This window comes from Neoarius graeffei, chromosome 3 (assembly GCF_027579695.1).
Source record: "Neoarius graeffei isolate fNeoGra1 chromosome 3, fNeoGra1.pri, whole genome shotgun sequence".
In the NCBI taxonomy this organism is placed as follows: Eukaryota; Metazoa; Chordata; class Actinopteri; order Siluriformes; family Ariidae; genus Neoarius; species Neoarius graeffei.
The window spans coordinates 104,810,437-104,829,993 of record NC_083571.1 but is presented as its reverse complement, the minus strand read 5'-3'; the positions used below and the strand labels follow the sequence as shown (position 1 = coordinate 104,829,993).

The 19,557-nt window shown below is 42.0% G+C and overlaps 1 protein-coding gene across 1 annotated transcript in view; it reads right to left on the bottom strand.

The window, feature by feature from the left end:
• Positions 1-19,557, bottom strand: part of aven (apoptosis, caspase activation inhibitor) — a 143,982-nt gene that overhangs the window by 11,210 nt on the left and 113,215 nt on the right. Inside the window, exons 4-5 of the mRNA XM_060917833.1 lie at positions 7,915-8,010; positions 4,504-4,813 (exon numbers count right to left, since the gene is read on the bottom strand). Of these exons, the coding sequence (XP_060773816.1) occupies positions 4,504-4,813; positions 7,915-8,010 (406 nt within the window). The remainder of the gene's footprint in view (positions 1-4,503; positions 4,814-7,914; positions 8,011-19,557) is intronic.

Here is a 19,557-nt window from a genome sequence, read left to right as displayed (position 1 = left end):
TGGGCATACTTTGCATGGAAGGAAAATTGACGTGGTGATCTTTGTTTACATGAAAGTAGCATCGTGCTAGCTAGTAGGGGGTAGGGCTTTCCTTAATGTCGTGCAAATGAGCAACATTATGTGCCCGCCCTGCACCCAGAGTAGCTGAGAAGGAAAACTTTGAGGGCGATTTTCTCCCTTTCCTGTTTTAAGAAGTATACACTTTCAAAAGGCCACACATTCTTCAAATATTGTCAGATCTCCACATGGAAGGCATCATTGGAAAGCTTAGAAACTGTACTTTCTGAATCTGTCAATAACTCAAAATGCCCCCGGGCCGACATGTGTCCCTGGATAACGTTATCTGACACATATGTATGAACCTATGGCTGTTGCAAAGCCAAATATATCGGGCCTGACATCTCATCTTGTCCATCAATGATTTTTTTTTTCAACTACCAAGCAATCTTCTCCTTTTTGCTTGAGCGTTGCTGCTCCGTTTCTTCTTCGGCTGCTTGATTTTGTGCTCGGATTTTGTCGGAACAGCGTCAGGTTTGAGCCTTCTCTGTCCGACACTGACACCTAAACTCTCCAACAGATGGGGATTCTTCAAAAATGAATCGTCGAAGTGATCGGAGCACAGAGTGGCGTATTTACCTGGCGGCCAACCCTCTTGCTTCACCAACACAATCCACTCTCTCCGCCTCTTCTCCTCTTTCGGAAAAAGCCAACCCTCTCGCTTCACGCGCACAATCCACTCTCTCCGCCTCTTCTCCTCTTTCGGAAAAAGCCAACCCTCTCGCTTCACCAACACAATCCACTCTCTCCGCCTCTTCTCTTTCGGAAAAAGCCAACCCTCTCGCTTCACGCGCACAATCCACTCTCTCCGCCTCTTCTCCTCTTTCGGAAAAAGCCAACCCTCTCGCTTCACGCGCACAATCCACTCTCTCCGCCTTTTCGCCTCTCTCAGAAAAAGGTAAAAACTTCTTCCTGAACCGGTCCTGTTGTTACAGTTCACTGCACAACAATAGGGCATGGTTTTTCTTTGGAAATTCCCAAACGCACGTCTGCACTCAAGCCGAACGGCAATGCAAGTAAACGGAAGTGGACTCAACTCAAGCGGTTTGTTTGTCTTGAATGACATCACGCGCCGAGTGGTCACGAAAATCGCCAAGCAGAAATTCGCCGCGATCCGCACTAACTTATTTTAATTATTACTTAACAATACAGGTAGTCGTTGACTTACGACTGCGTTTGGTTACGACTGACCGGTCGTAAACCGATCTGGTCGTAAGTCGGCCTATGTTAAATGAACGTAAGTATAATGTGATGTGTAATGATACTGTAATCATCTTAAAGTCTTATTTTATCAACATTTTCTTATTGCATTACCTTGGCTCATTATTTGGTTTAAGTCAAACACTGCATACTACACTGTGTACAGTACAATTCGTTTAATATGTGCAAAACAAAAAATACGAAATACGGGTGTGAAAAATAGAAAACATTTTAGTTTGAAACATACCAAAATACAAATGTAAAACATAGCAAAATACAAAATTTAGTGACCGCTGGCATCACTGGTGCTTGGCTGTGGGTCGGCTACGTCATCAGCTGTTGCAGCGCTCGAGCTGGCAGGAGGATTTGCTCGTTTCATAAACCAGGAGCTGGGGCGGAAACTGGATGACTGAGTGCGCGAGGGAGCGCGAGAGAGAGACTGCGCATGTGCCTGGAGCTGGGGCGGAAACTGTCATACGCTCAGCTAGGAAACGCTTTCCAGTCATAACCAGATGGTCGTAAAGTCGATCGGTCGTAAGTCGACGACTACTTGTACTTCTTGGGACCAGAAGAAAATCACAGAGGGTTTTTTAACATATAAAGTTTCAAATGTATATAAATTGAAAACCGTTGCCTATGAGCTTTAAGACCTGTTTGCAGGAAGAATGGGACAAAATAACACCTGAAACGCTTCTTCAGTCCCTAAACATCTTAAGTGTTGTAGAAGGAATGGAAACATTATAAAGTAGTAAATGCGGTCCGTGTACTTTTTCGTTCATTAATTATTCTATTTTGGAAGTCACATGAGAAATAAAAAAGGACTCGTTTATGAATTTTTACACTTGTGTATGACTTGTGAAATGGAATCCAGAGCCATGTTTTGATGTATTTTCAGTTATTGAAAATGAGTCACTGAACAGCAGAAAAAGGGAAAAAGCAATTTTGAAAAATGCCGTTCTGAATTGCGTTTTAGTTTATTTAGAACTTAGGTTTTTGGGTGACCTGGAAGCCTAAGCTTGTGGGTATGGAATCAATTTTGTGCCAAAATGTTCATACAATACTTTTGAAATATCAAACAAAAACGACAAATCAAAATACAAAAAAAGAAAAAAGTAAATTTTTTTAGACTGGCAAACAAATTATTCGTGTAATCGTGCAAAATATCAGTCTATTACTCTTCAGAAACCTTTTATTTTTGTTCCGTGTCTTTCTCAGTTTTGTTTGACGTAATTTATTTTGGTTGCGATTCCAGCTTTCTCGTTCGCGCTCCCTGACTTTTTGCTTGCAGTTTTGGCACAAACTTGACGTGTGGGTGGGCTGTCCAGGAATGCATTTGTAACTTGTGTTTGACTGACAGCTACGCTCAGCCATTCCCTACTCGGATTCTGGCGGACTGTTTGACGATTGACCGATCCATTGACGGTAAACGAGGATCGAGTGGACTTCAGTGGCGACTATGATACCGAATTAATTCAACAAAGTGTAAATTTACAAATAGTCGCCACTGAAGTCCACTCGATCCATGTTTACCCTCAATGGATCGGTCACTCGTCAAACAGTCCGCCAGAATCCGAGTAGGGAATGGCTGAGCGTAGCTGTCAGTCAAACACAAGTTAGCCAATGGGAATGCATTCCTGGACAGCCCACCCACACATCAAGTTTGTGCCAAAACTGCAAGCAAAAAGTCAGGGAGCGCAAACGAGAAAGCTGGAATCGCAACCAAAATAAATTACGTCAAACAAAACTGAGAAAGACACGGAACAAAAATAAAAGGTTTCTGAAGGGTAATAGACTGATATTTTGCACGATTACACGAATAATTTGTTTGCCAGTCTAAAAAAAATTGACTTTTTTCTTTTTTTGTATTTTGATTTGTCTTTTTTTTTTTTTTGATATTTCAAAAGTATTGTATGAACATTTTGGCACAAAATTGATTCCATATGTGGGCGGGTTGGGAGCGTTATGGTTTGTTTATTCTCATCCGCATGACACGGCGTCTTTGGAGGCATATTCCGACTTAATTTGCAAAATGTTGCGAAGGCATGCTACGCATGCAGATATTTCACAGCACCTCAAAGACATTGGCGCAGGACATGGCTGTTCTGTTATGAGTGTACTTGTTTTAAATAAAACACCAAGCTGGGGCGGCACGGTGGTGTAGTGGTTAGCGCTGTCGCCTCACAGCAAGAAGGTCCTGGGTTCGAGCCCCGTGGCCGGCGAGGGCCTTTCTGTGCGGAGTCTGCATGTTCTCCCTGTGTCCGCGTGGGTTTCCTCCGGGTGCTCCGGTTTCCCCCACAGTCCAAAGACATGCAGGTTAGGTTAACTGGTGACTCTAAATTGAGCGTAGGTGTGAATGAGAGTGTGAATGGTTGTCTGTGTCTATGTGTCAGCCCTGTGATGACCTGGCGACTTGTCCAGGGTGTACCCCGCCTTTCGCCCGTAGTCAGCTGGGATAGGCTCCAGCTTGCCTGCGACCCTGTAGAACAGGATAAAGCGGCTAGAGATAATGAGATGAGAAAACACCAAGCTGCACCCTTTTTTAAAATTTCATCTTTCATTCCAAAATAGAATAATGAATGAACGAAAAAGTACACGGACCAAATGCTTTACCATCTCAACTCTTTTTGAAATGTGTTGTAAGAATCAAAATTGAAATGTGTTCATTTTGGGGAGGAAAAAAACAAACAAAAAAAAACAATAAAATTCATGAAGTAAAACATGCAATAATGTGCTGCTGGATTGTTTTAAGTGCAGTACGGGTCAAAGATTTACAAATCATTGAAATTAAATCTGAAAACAATTTCAACATACCGTCCCAACTTTTTCTGATTTGGGTTCTGATTCGGTGCTGAGAGCCTGAAATGGATTTGTTTCCAATCACATCATGCTCCCAAATTTGTATTTCTCTCATACCACAGTGAATCTAGCAATGATCAAAATTTTAACTTGAACAACTTGTATATTATTTTAACCATTTAACACTTACAGTTAATGTGCAACAGCCACTTAATTTTAATAACCGGACAGTTCGTTCCAGTTCAATAATTTTAATGGACAGTGGTTCAAGAGTTCCAAATATTTGGTTTGGTTTGTGTCCAAAATGTCAGTTACTCTTTTGTAATTACAGAATTGTATGAAAGGTACTCCGGTGTACTAATATTCAGTTGAACAGCGTGACTACAAGCATCAGCACCTTCTAATCAGAATTAAAACCCCGCTATGGCATGCGTCAGCGTGAGCGCTCACCTTTCTCTGAGGTAGCAGACACATCCTCGACAGTATTCGAAGTGTTTGAGTCAGCTAAAGAAAGGCCTGTGATAGGTTTCTGTAGTCCAAGAATATCATCCAGTTCCTCGTCGGCATTGTCTACAGGGCTGATCGCTGCAGTGAAGGTCTGGGAGCACACACCAGTGCCTGGAACAGGCTTCACAGGTCGCGGTCCATGTGATCCCGGCTCTTTACCGGAGTGCGCTGGAGCAGGAGGCTTAAATCCACTGAGCACTGGATTCACTTTGTTCAATACCCCTACTGAGGGGAGCTCGACCGGAGTGGACTCCTGAAACGACAAAAGCAGATGGTAAAACAGGGGCTTCAAAGTTTGGGAGAATAGCAGGGTACAAATAATTTACAGCAGGGTGCAAAATGGTAAAATGTCTGCCAGCAGCAGACATAATGCACGCAAAGCGTGCAAGGAGACACACACATATATATATACACACACACACACACACACACACACAGAGAGAGAGAGAGAGAGAGAGAGAGAGAGAGAGATATGCAAGTACGAATTTTTCATGGGGCGGGATAGTTTGGAACAGGCCATCTAAAATTGGGATAACATTTACCCGGGACGGGTATTTGAGGCGGGTCGTCTAGCTTAAGCTTGATTAGCGTTGTTACGCACGCCAGTGTTTCCCACAGAAATTTTGGAGACTATGGGGGAGGCGCGGGGGTTGTTTAAAATTGAGTGATATGTTAAATATTAAGTTATTACTGAAAAACTATTGATTAAAAAAACAGACACTGAGAAATGGTCCTATAAACAACTTTACCAATATAAAAGATTACCAGGACTACAAAAATGCAGAAAAATAGGCTTTACTGATCCAAATGCACCTGTTGGTTCAAAAGTTAAAGTGCAGAGAACCTCACAGCACAACATGAAGTTACCTTCAAATATAATATAAATGCCTCAGCTTTCATGTAAGAAAAAAAACTATTAATACTAGTACTGTGTGCAGGCAGTCTCTCCTGAAGACTAAATTAAACAATAATTATAAACTAATAAAATAAATGGCTCAGGCTTCATAGAAGAAAAAAAAAAATAATTTGAACAGAATCTCACAGTATGATGCTGAAGCTGCCTAAACAATGGAAAATAAAATACCATTTTGGCAAAAACGTTGGCATCCATTAATTTCTTGTATTAAGTAAAAAATATGTTGCCAGATACTGCTGACGTTTTACAGCCCAAAATATGTTCAAAACCGGCCAAAATGCACTTAAAACCGCCCAAATAGGGCAGGAAAACGCGCAATCTGGCAACACAAGCGGCAGTAATGGCTGCACTCATGCCGAGGATGTAAACACAATCTGGCAACACAGGCGGCAGTAATGGCTGCACTCGTGTCGAGGATGTAAACACAGTTGACGCGGCAACGGACATACATGACATAGTGGATGTAATTTACGTTCACAACTTTTTTTGCTGTCAGAAATATTTAATATTAAATTTTGTGACTCGACTGACAATAGCCGGCGGCATAACAAGCCATAGCCGGCGATTTGCCGCCGGTGACCGGCTACTTTTGAGACCGCTGGTAAAATGAAAGGAAGGACGACTGGTGACAGGGTCATGGGTAGCCAAGGCTCACCGATTCTCATGGGACATGAAGGCTAGCCCATATGGTCCAATCGCACAGAAGAGCTACTGTAGCACAAACTGCTGAAAAAGTGAATGCTGATATTTTTCAGCAGTTTGGGCTCTTCTGTGGGATTGGACCATATGGGCTAGCCTTCATGCCCCATACGAATCAAAGAGCCTTGGCCACCCATGACCCTGTCGCTGGTTCACCGGTTGCCCTTTGGATCCTTGGACCACTAGGTACTAACCAGTGCATACCAGGTGGGAACATCTCACAAGAGGCACCATTTTGGAGATGCTCAGACCCGGTCATCTAGCCATCACAATTTGGTCCTTGTCAAAGTCGCTCAGATCCTTACGCTTCGGACACATCAACTTTGAGAACTGACTGTTCGGCACGGTGGTGTCGTGGTTAGCACGGTCGCCTCACAGCAAGAAGGTTCCGGGTTCGAACCCAGCGGCTGGCGAGGGCCTTTCTGTGTGGAGTTTGCATGTTCTCCCCGTGTCTGCGTGGGTTTCCTCCACAATCCAAAAGACATGCAGTTAGGTTAACGTGGGGTGGCCTTGGGCTGAGGTGCCCTTGAGCAAGGTACCGAACCCCTGACTGCTCCCCGGGCGCTCTGGTGTGGCTGCCCACTGCTCTGGGTGTGTGCGCGCGTGTTCACTGCTTCAGATGGGTTAAATGCAGAGGATGAATTTCACTGTGCTTGAGTGTGCATGTGACAAATAAAGGCTTCTTCTTCTTGCGACCTAATATATCCCACCCCTAGCCTGGCAAGCCAGACTAAATGTGAATATTTAGTCTGGCCTCGCTCGTAGACATTTCCGACGGGTGTGGGAGGAACAAACTCGCTGTCTTTCAAACGGTCTCTGTGCGTATAGGCCAACGCTCTGACCAATCAGCGCAACAGTGACTGTGACGTAGTCAGAGCGACAGAAAGCAGTGGGGGAGACCTTGAAATAAATAATTTTTCAAAATGCGTATTAATTAATTAACAGGTTCTAGATATTAAGAAGTTTGGAGATAATGACCACAAGTTTGGAGTCTGTACCACATACTTAACATAGACGTTTTTTTTTTTCAAGTGTTTTTCAAGGGTTTGCTTAAACTGTTTGAGAGTTTTTATTTTTATTTAGTGGTGTTTGGTGAAATAATTTCCCTTAAATTTAAAATAACGGGAAAATAAGAAACAATCAAAAAGTAATGTTTCAAAGCTGTTTATTAATTCTTCGTACTGCACAAACTAGCCCCATCCTTTTGGCTACGAGCGGAGCCAGCTGGTAGATCAGACTTTTGCCATAGCCGGTCGGCAAAACAGCGAAAACGTCCTTCTTGAAAAGGAATGAGCGGAGAGCATCTTCCTGCTCATGTTTCAACGAAAACTCCAAGTCTAATTCTTCTAAAACTGATTCCAAAGCGGAGTCAAACGCGCGCTGTTCACTAGCGGTAGCCATCTTTCCTGCTGTGCTTTCTCCAGCGTCGTGCAGCCTTGTCGTCACTCCTGCAAAAGCCCGCCCAAAGAATCCAAACAAAAACCTTGCGTTGTGATTGGCGGGCACGATTTGATGCCCGGGGTGTTTTGCTGATATGGTGCGAGGCTAGACCCACTCGCTAGGCAAAAATATTTTTGGCTGCTAGGCGGGTGGGTCTAGTTTACTAGGCTATCCCACCCCTTGACAAGTGCCATTGTAATGAGATAATCAATCAATCAATCAATCAATGTAATTCACTTCACCGCTCAGCATTTTTTATTTTATGGCTGATTAGTGTGATTATATAATTTTTTTTTTACCTGAACAAGACTAGGATCCAGGTCAAGCCTCTGGTGCAGTGGCAGCTCCTGAAGAGAACGAGCTAAAACTTCCAGGTCCACAAATAGAGCAGGCACCTGCAATCAGAACCCAACGTCAGATTAAAACAGTTCGCATTAGAGGTGTGGATCCAGACTGTGATCCTGTAAAACCCAACACAAAAGTCATTTTTACTCTTGGAAAGAGTAATCTGAAACTCGCAGGGGACAAAAAAAAACCCCACACATTTAACTATCATCAGAACACGCTGGATGAAGTGTGGTACTGGATAAAATTTCATCTCATCTCATTATCTGTAGCCGCTTTATCCTTCTACAGGGTCGCAGGCAAGCTGGAGCCTATCCCAGCTGACTACGGGCGAAAGGCGGGGTACACCCTGGACAAGTCGCCAGGTCATCACAGGGCTGACACAGAGACACAGACAACCATTCACACTCACATTCACACCTACGGTCAATTTAGAGTCACCAGTTAACCTAACCTGCATGTCTTTGGACTGTGGGGGAAACCGGAGCACCCGGAGGAAACCCACGCGGACATGGGGAGAACATGCAAACTCCACACAGAAAGGCCCTCGCCGGCCACGGGGCTCGAACCCAGGACCTTCTTGCTGTGAGGTGACAGCGCTAACCACTACACCACCGTGCCGCCCTGGATAAAATTTATTCTACAAATTCTATTCACTGATTCATCCTGTAATTGCTTTGCCCTGGTCAGAGTTACTGCAGTTTAAATTACTTTTTCTTTTCGGGAAGAAACAGAACCAACCTAGTTCATTCAAAAATCATCCAGGTGACGAAACAAAACTAAAGAGGGATTGGTCAAGAGTGTTGGACGTGTGCAGGATTGTAAATAAAAAGTACTGCGTACACTTATTGTTTGCATATCCTGGTGGTACAGGCATGACCAGTGTAGGAGGAGAAGACTGATGATGATATTAGAACAGAATGGTGGTGTATGCGATAGTGCTGCTTCCCATCCACAGCCTCACACCCAGTGGTCCCAAGATAGACTCTGGATTCACCATGACCCCGGCCTTGATAAAGTGCTTACTGAAGATGAAGGGATGAACGAATGGTGAAACGAGTCCTGTAAAACCACCTCGATTTATGGAATAACGCCCATTTCTTGTTTGCAGAATATGGTTGGAAAATTTAACAAATGCTGTGTTCACACTTATACCGGTATGAAAGTGGTATAACTGTATCGATACAAAGTATACCGGTACAGTTTAGTGCATCTGTCCACACTAGCGAGAAATGTTTGCGGTTTTCTTTCACGGTCGTTGAAATGCGCGTGCACGAAATGTTTCCGTGGTTACCGAGCAACTTCCTTCCGAGAATATATTGCTTTCAAGATCTCAAGAAAACAAAATTATTTCATGATCTCAGCTGGATCACTGTATCTCCGTCGGTAGAGACGAAGCCGGGCCAGTCTTCTGCGGAGGTGCCGCGGACTAATTTTGAAATTATCCCTTATTAAAAGACTTGATGCAATTTCTCCCTGTGTCAACCCCTGATCAAAATATTGCCTTATTAGGTGATCGATTATTCCAGACATTCTAATGACCAAAGTTGCGTCTATACAGAATGAGAAACAGCCCCAAAGTCAGCATATCACAAGTCTCTTGGCGCACCTGAATGAACCATTTCTCAGCTGTTTACTCGAGATCATGAAATAATTGTTTTGTTTTCTTGAGATCTCGAATTAGTTGTGTTGTTTTCTCAAGATCCTGAATTAATTATGTCGTTATCTCGGGATAACAAGGCAAGGCAAGTTTATTTATATAGCACATTTCATACACAATGGCAGTTCAATGTGCTTTACAGAAGTAAAAACAAAAACAGTAAACAATAGAGAAATAAAATTACATAAAATAATTGTATTTTTATTCTCATCTCATTATCTCTAGCCGCTTTATCCTGTTCTACAGGGTCGCAGGCAAGCTGGAGCCTATCCCAGCTGACTACGGGTGAAAGGCGGGGTACACCCTGGACAAGTCGCCAGGTCATCACAGGGCTGACACATAGACACAGACAACCATTCACACTCACATTCACACCTACGGTCAATTTAGAGTCCCCAGTTAACCTAACCTGCATGTCTTTGGACTGTGGGGGAAACCGGAGCACCCGGAGGAAACCCACGCGGACACGGGGAGAACATGCAAACTCCACACAGAAAGGCCCTCGCCGGCCCCGGGGCTCGAACCCAGGACCTTCTTGCTGTGAGGCGACAGCGCTAACCACTACACCACCGTGCCGCCCTTATTTTTATTCTAAAACAATTAATTAAAAGAATTAAAAGAAAATAAGAATTAAACAATAGTAGAAATAAAGTAATAAAATAAAGTAGAAATAGGAGGAGAAAAAAAAGAAACCAGCAGAATAGAATAAAGAATAAAATAGAATAAAGTTAAAATTAAAGTAAATTTAAAACATGCAGAGAAAGTAAAAATTATAATAAAAAAAAAAAGAAGACAATATTAATTATTTAACAGAAAGCATCTGAAAACAGCTTGGTCTTTAACCTAGATTTAAAACTGCCAACAGCAGGAGCATTTTTAATGTCCTCTGGCAGTTGGTTCCATAGCTGTACTGCATAGTAGCTAAAAGCTGCTTCACCACACTTTGTTTTAACAACTGGTTTTAATAGTACATTTTTCTGTTTTGATCTGGTAGATCTGATTGGGTTAGGCTGCTGCAACATATCAGAGAGGTAATTGGGCCCTGTACCATTTAGAGATTTGTACACCAGCAGCAATGCTTTAAAGTCAATTCTGTAGCTTACTGGAAGCCAGTGAAGGGACCTTAGAATTGGAGTAATGTGCTCTGTTCTTTTTGTTCGTGTGAGAACCCTAGCCGCTGCATTTTGAACCAGCTGAAGCCGTTTGATGGTCTTTTTTGGCAGGCCTGTGAAAAGGCCATTGCAGTAATCAACCCTACTAGAGATGAAGGCATGTATTAGTTTTTCCAGATCATTTTTTGACACAAGTCCTCTTAGTTTGGAAATGTTTTTTAGGTGAATAAAAAAAAAAGGATTATATGAAGGGCCTCTCGCGGCTTCCGTACGGATGAAACAACGTGTGTGCGGGTGGTTCTCCACTATAGTTGCAAATTCGTGTCACCTCACTTAACAAGTATTCTGAGACCAGGCCTTTAAATAAAATCAGGGTGTCTGTGTTCATATGCCTTCCTATTGATTATAAAAATTAATTGATATTAAATTTTATCCACTCAAATATAATAGTGCTGGTAGAATTTTTCATTGGAAGTACCCAAGGGGGTCCAAAATGCATGTCTCATACATCCCAGAAGGAAAATAAACCCTTGCTGAAAAATATTTATTGGTGTTATTTTGTGTCACCCATTTAAATATGATCAATATTGTCCATGCAGCATGAAGAAAAGCACATTTTGAAAATATTTCCAATACTAGTCAGAAATTTTCCCGCCAAGAAATTGATTTTTGGTGTCCCAAGTAATTAAGTCAGTACACTAAGGCTACGTTCACACTGCAGGCTGAAGTGACTCAAATCCGATCTTTTCGCCCATATGTGACCTGTATCCGATCTTTTATTGACAATATGAACGACACAGATCCGATTTTTTCAAATCCGACCCAGGCCGTTTGGATATGTGGTCCTAATTCCGATTCCTATCCGCTCTTTTCATATGCGACTTCAGTCTGAACCGCCAGGTCGCATTCATCCGACTTACACGTCATCAACAAGCCACAAACGTCACTATTCTGTGCTGAAGTAGGCGGCGGGTCTCTCAAAAAAAGTTACAACAACATGGCGCATAATCATGGGCGCAGATAGAGGGGGGGACGGGGGGGACTCGTCCCACCCAGATTTAAATTCACTTCGTTCGGTCCCCCCCACTTATAGGGAGGAAAAAACGTCTATGCTGTCTTTCTTTGCATAAGGCAAACCTCACGGAAAAATCAAAAGACTAATTACCATTCGGTTTATTGAGGTGCACGGCAGTGTATACATAGTTGCAACAACTCACATAAAACAAAACAAAGACTGATATTCGGTTGGTTGAGCTGCGCAGACTGCACAGGTTGCGAGCTCGAGCTTGGTTGCTATGGTAACCCACAAGTTTGGCAGGCATATCGGGGTTGGGGTTGGTTTGCTGGCAGCTTTGTCCCCCCCAGTTCAAAAAACGTATCTGCGCCCCTGCGCATGACGTCAATGCGAGGGACGCTTCGGGCTGTGAAGGTTCTGAATCTTCTCAATGGAAGGACGCAGAGGTTAGGGAGCTGATTTCCATTTGGGGGGATACAGCTATTCAAGCTAGATTGGATGGGTCATACCGCAACCGGGCGGTTTTACTTCCGTAAACACTGGCCATGCTCACTGCGTGTGACGTCGTTGTATCCTGCAATGCGCATGCGGAACACTTTTAGGTCGCTTTTCGTTCATACTGAGGATCACATACAAGTCGCATATATTTGTTAATGTGAACGACCTCACAAAAAAATCGGATTTCACAAAAAAATCGGAATTGAGCATTAAGCCTTGCAGTGTGAACGTAGCACAACAGTACTAACTAGAGACACCTGGGGAAAATGGACAGAACTATTCTAATGAGACGACTGCAGTGCATTGTGGGAATCCCACAAGTTCAAGGGAGGGAAACATTGAATTTCATATTGTGGTAGTTTTCCAGCATTGTTCAGGTTTGTATGGCAATTTTTTAACAGAATTTATAATAGCAGTCAATACACTAACACTTCTAGAATGATGTAGGCCCAGCTTTGTCATGAAAACATGTTTGTGCCATGAATGTGAGTCAGAAGACCTTTCAACTAGACTACAATGCACCGACATCATGTACACATCTGCACCCTGGTGACCAGATAATGAACTATTTGTCCATACACTAACAGCCCATACACTAACACCGGGGTCTGTTTGTGTACTGACTATTGTGTTAGTGTATTGACCAATTTGATAGGATGACAGTTTGATGTCTCTTGATCCCTTTTGTCAACCTACTAGTATATAGGCCTATACCTAGTACATGTATCCTACCAGGATATCTTTAAAGGTTTTCTGATTAGGCCTAGTCAATTTCTGAGAGTGTCCCCGTCACCAGAAATTCCAAGAACTCTAGGCACATGATGATTCCTACATCTACATGGACCCAACTAGTAAAAAATCACCCAGATTTGGTGTAGTGATTGGGACATTTATCCAGCGCCTGGTGTAGTCATGAATTTGGACATTGTTTGGATTGACTAAAATGTCAAAAGCACGGGCAAATTTAAAAAAGTGAGGAAATGTTAATTAGGCTACTTTATAATTGGCGTCATGAAATGTTGCCTTAGGTTCTTATATGTTTTGTTCAGGGCTTTGAACCGGTTCAAGGAACGAAAACCGGGAACTTTTTCTATTTCACATGGAATAGAAACAAAACCAGAAACTTTATTATTTTTTATGTTCTGGAACAGAAACGCTTATTAAAAATAATGGTAACCGGTTAATACCGGTTTTTATTTCGTTCCTCAAAGTTTCCGTAGCCTACAAATAAAAAAGCCATTCTTCTCCTGCGCAAGTTTCTATGACCCGCTGGGGTTCACTTCCTGTGTGACGTTCGCTGACTGAATGGAGAGAGCGGGAAGGTGGACTACTATCACGTCTCCATTACTGAGTGTCTGAGCAAAGAAGAGCCTGAACGATGCAACCTCCCTATTGGACGTTTGTAAAAATGTATCAGTTGTTGCCCTTCCCACGGGAATCATCGCGCGCTCGAGAGACGAGACCTGACGAGTTAGTTCATTGGTAGCAGAACAAAATGTCTGGACACAAATCGGGTTTTCAGAAAAGGAAAGAAAATAAACGGAGGGTTGAAAATACAAAAAAGGAGGCAGAAAATGCAAAACGAGTTTTAAGGTAGGACAAATGGTTACTTTTCTGAGGCAGCCCGCCGTGGCTGCCTGCAGGCTTATTTATTATAGCCCATTTAGTTAAAATAGTTGATATAAAATGTTTATAGTTATAGTTATATGATGGTTGTCCTGATTTAGACTGGTGTTTTGGTTTTTTTTGGGGTGGGGGGTGGGGGGTGGGTTTGCGCGATGTTGCACCCGGGTCCAGATTAGGGCAGAACCGGCCCTGGCTACATTTCAGGTGTAGTTTGTTTTATGTATGTATGTACTTGCACAGATGTGTACTTGGTCTTCCAATATGGCGCCTAACAAAATCTCGCGGCGCGGTGACGTCATGCGGTAGCCCTCTATAGGGCCTGACTAGCCTTTGGTAACTCACTAAACGAATTCTCTTTCATTTTTGGCACTTTTTCTGTTTGTGTAGATGGGAAGACATACTGAGAATCCAAATCGCCAACATTTGAAATAATAATTGTTTTGAATTATTTCTTGTCTTATTTAATGAAGGTTGTAATAGAATTAGCCTACATTTGGCTTAAGCTGGATGAGACAGAGACATAATTTTATAGCCATTTGTTAAACAGCTGACAGGGAACGTAATTAACCGTTCCGGGAACGAAATTTTTTTGTTCTAACCGGTTCGGGAACGTCTATTTAATGGTGGAACCCAAAACCGGAAACGTTAAAATTCCGTTTCTGTTCGGAACGAACCAATAGGAAAAAAATTCTGGTTCAAAGCCCTGGTTTTGTTCCTAATTTTGTTAACACATGGTTAATGTTGTTGCCATTTTTGAGGTTCAAAAATTAAATCTATTACTGTTCTGCTCAAATAATCAACTTCGTTGTCTTATTTTTGAACGTCAGTACACAAACATGCCGTCAGTACACAAACGCTGCACCCTTTTAATACATATATTTATTGTTCTATTGTGATAAATATACATTTTCAAATAGAATTATTTATAATAAGGCCCAGATTTGTAATTGGGGTCAATTACATTTTGATTTTGGTCAGAGATTATGGATTTATTAGGCATTTCAGAGACCTGTTTGTGTACTGACAGAGACAAGGGCAACCTTGACCTTGAAATGACCTTGACCTTGAATTTTGCCATATCGAGCAATAAGACGATACTTTGATAAAACTCCAAAATTGGCTATCAGAATTCTGCCTTATGAACTTATCAGTTTGCTCAAGGTCCATATCCCAATTTGCAACTATAGTGGAGAACCACCCGTGTGCTTTTTGTTGTCGATGTACAGTCTGTATTTCTGGTGGTCATTTATTCAGTCGAATCGTATAAAACGTGCGAGGCAGTTGAGAAAGAAACAAAGAAAACGAATCTCCGTTCTTCACTATTTATTCAGCGAAGACATCGATTGAGGTGTGTGACTTTGTGCATGCGCATTATATTTGTATCGATACAGAAACGCTTCATCTGTCCACACTACAGCGAAGCGCTACAGTACCGATACTGTACCAGTACGAAACCCATGCATTTGTGGGTTTCGTACCGATACAGTTATACCGCCAGTGATTCATTTTGCTCCTAATGACTAGGAGTCAAACTGACTCACCACATATTAAATCAGTGAGTCAAAAATTTCCAAAGTGAGTCAAAATTACAATACACACTTTGAAAACAAAAAACACAATAGTTATCACTGTTCACACTTAAATCATTTAATTCCAACATGTGAACAATTGTGTGAGCTATTCATCTAAGCAAACAATAACAATTTTCAGAATAAAAAAAGAAAAAAGTATGGAATTAAACAGAATAGTTATTATGGCTGTTTTGACTAGAATTCAAATAAAACATAAAAAAAAAAACAAAAAAAAAACTGTCAATATCTTTGGCACTTGACTTTTGTGACATCAGACAAGATTAACTTTTTCACAATTAATAATGACATGTATCATGTTTATGGTTTAGCTACTGTAACATTTCTTCACTGAGAAAATTCTTTTTTGCTTGTTTTTTTTCAAGTGATCCAGACTCATCTCAATCATGTCTGACTAATGGTGATGATACACGGGGCAACTTTTTGGGCAATGTTGCCGAGCAATGTTGCTGGGCAATTGCGTTTTGACTCTTTTCTATTGATATTGGGCAGCATTGTTTCTTTCTGAATGGTTTTGATAATCTCTGGCAACTTTTTGAGATAAGCCAATCAGAACGCGAGTATCGAGTCATGTGCCCTCCGGTGAGTTTCGGATCAGAAATTTCAAACATATATGGCGGCCGCATAACATAACATAACATATCAGTGTCAGTGGAGTGAAGAGATGGAGAGACTCCTCATCTGTTTTTATGCCGGTAAGTTGTTATTTTAATATTCTATATGGAGGAATTTACCTCACCAAAGCTCTAAAAAACAACAGACAGCTTGATTAAATGGTCACAGCAAAAATTAAGACATCGATTTTTTTTTTTAGCTAACTGTAAACTGCCGTTGCTAACTGTTGTTGCCCATTGTTAGTTGCCCTGAAAAGTTGCCCTGTGTCTCACCTAGTTGCCCGTTGCCAGCAACATTGCTCGGCAACATTGCCCAAAAAGTTGCCCCGTGTATCATCACCATTAGTAAGGATGCTTGTTTTTATGTTCATCAAGTGATGTTGTTTTTCAATGGTTAGTCCGTTTCTGCCTTTAGTGAGAATCTGGTTCTGCACTGAGAAGCCCCTTTCACAGCCAGCAGTATGCACTGCAGAGGTTAAGGCAAAGAAATGCTTTGGCAAACATAAATTTTATCGATTAGTACGAGAGAGCTATTTTCACTTGCTTCAAATCGAGGCTGGAAAGGATTTGCATATGCCGAAGCTTTCCAGCCAATGAAATTGCCGACACGTTGCTGACGGAATTAAACGAAGCTAAATATAGGCCCGCCAAGTAAAAAAGACTATAGTAGTTGATAAATGAAGCATTATAACAACAGTTCAGTCATGTTGAACGAGAAAAATATAGCGTCGTTAGGACCTTGCCACTCGGAACAATCTCGAGCTACATCCCTTCGCTCTATATCCTGAATGAAGAGAAGTAACTCGAGGATGTTCCGAGTGCGACCTTGCGTCAAAAATACGCACCACAAGCAAAACATCTGCGTCATTTATTTTAAAATTGCGTAAAATACGCATGACGCACGGCAAAATGAATCACTGTACCGCTACAGTACCGGTATAGTTGCTAGTGTGGACCGGTGTTGCGGTACGAAAGTAGTTTCGTATTGGTACAAAATCCCTAGTGTGGACAGGGTAAAAAGCAACCGAATAGCTGTACACGAGCTTTGCTTCTTCCATTGCGGATCTTCTGTGGTACACAACGTAATCAAAACAGTTAGTCATTTGGTAGATGAAGCACATGTTTTGGTACCAGAAGTCCCAGGAACACTTAAATTCAAACCTTGGCACCCCAAAACATTTCAACTTCATTGCACCAAGATTGGATACACAACGAGAGGCTGTTGATAAAAATAAAACAGCAATGACAGAAGCTGTTGCTTGCTTCAGCATGGCACTGTATAGATCTGAATCTAAAATGGATGAACGGAATGTAAAATGCGTTGTGCCAAGGAAATGCTAATTTCAATTTAAAACCTACACCACAAGCATAAAGATTCAGACTGACCAAATTAAAATCCAGCATTCAATTTGTGTGCTGGAGAGACCAACAAGAAGGTAAACACAAGATAACTTATTATATTAAATATAAAGAATTATTCTATGCACATTCACTGGACATGAGCAATTGCGCATTATCATCAAGTATTTAAAAGAATCAGAAATAGCTAAGAATACATACATATTTTTTCCTCCAATACAGAGGTGCTTGAAAGTTTGTGAACCCTTTAGAATTTTCTTTATTTCTGCATAAATATGACCTAAAACATCATCAGATTTTCACACAAGTCCTAAAAGTAGATAAAGAGAACCCAGTTAAACAAATGAGACAAAATTATTATACTTGGTCATTTATTTATTGAGGAAAATGATCCAATATTACATATCTGAGTGGCAAAAGTATGTGAACCTTTGCTTTCAGTATCTGGTGTGAGCCCCTTGTGCAGCAATAACTGCAACTAAACGTCTGCGGTAACTGTTGATCAGTGCTGCACACCGGCTTGGAGGAGTTTTAGCCCATTCCTCCGTACAGAACAGCTTCAACTCTGGGATGTTGGTGGGTTTCCTCACATGAACTGCTCGCTTCAGGTCCTTCCACAACATTTCGATTGGATTAAGGTCAGGACTTTGACTTGGCCATTCCAAAACATTAACTTCATTCTTCTTTAACCATTCTTTGGTAGAATGACTTGTGTGCTTAGGGTCGTTGTCTTGCTGCATGACCCACCTTCTCTTGAGATTCAGTTCATGGACAGATGTCCTGACATTTTCCTTTAGAATTCGCTGGTATAATTCAGAATTCATTGTTCCATCAATGATGGCAAGCCGTCCTGGCCCAGATGCAGCAAAACAGGCCCAAACCATGATACTACCACCACCATGTTTCACAGATGGGATAAGGTTCTGATACTGGAATGCAGTGTTTTCCTTTCTCCAAACATAACGCTTCTCATTTAAACCAAAAAGTTCTATTTTGGTCTCATCCGTCCACAAAACATTTTTCCAGTAGCCTTCTGGCTTGTCCATGTGATCTTTAGCAAACTGCAGATGAGCAGCAATGTTCTTTTTGGAGAGCAGTGGCTTTCTCCTTGCAACCCTGCCATGCACACCATTGTTGTTCAGTGTTCTCCTGATGGTGGACTCATGAACATTAGCCAATGTGAGAGAGGCCTTCAGTTGCTTAGAAGTTACCCTGGGGTCCTTTGTGATCTCGCCGACTATTACACAATAGTCGGCGAGGTCACAAAAGACCCCAGGGTAACTTCTAAGCAACTGAAGGCCTCTCTCACATGCCTTGCTCTTGGAGGGATCTTTGTTGGTTGACCACTCCTGGGGAAGGCAACAATGGTCTTGAATTTCCTCCATTTGTACACAATCTGTCTGACTGTGGATTGGTGGAGTCCAAACTCTTTAGAGATGGTTTTGTAACCTTTTCCAGCCTGATGAGCATCAACAACGCTTTTTCTGAGGTCCTCAGAAATCTCCTTTGTTTATGCCATGATACACTTCCACAAAAATGTGTTGTGAAGATCAGACTTTGATAGATCCCTGTTCTTTAAATAAAACAGGGTGCCCACTCACACCCGACTCTAACTTCACCTTCAAATTAACTGCTAATCCTAGAGGCTCACATACTTTTGCCACTCACAGCCTTCTGGCTTGTCCACGTGATCTTTAGTAAACTGAAGACGAACAGCAATGTTCTTTTTGGAGAGCAGTGGCTTTCTCCTTGCAACCCTGCCATGCACACCATTGTTGTTCAGTTTTCTCCTGATGGTGGACTCATGAACATTAACATTAGCCAATGTGAGAGAGGCCTTCAGTTGCTTCGAAGTTACCCTGGGGTCCTTTGTGACCTCGCCGACTATTACACGCCTTGCTCTTGGAGTGATCGTTGTTGGTTGACCAGTCCTGGGGAGGGTAACAATGGTCTTGAATTTCCTCCATTTGTACACAATCTGTCTGACTGTGGATTGGTGGAGTCCAAACTCTTTAGAGATGGTTTTGTAACCTTTTCCAGCCCGATGAACATCAACAACGCTTTTTCTGAGGTCCTCAGAAATCTCCTTTGTTCGTGCCATGATACACTTCCACAAACATGTGT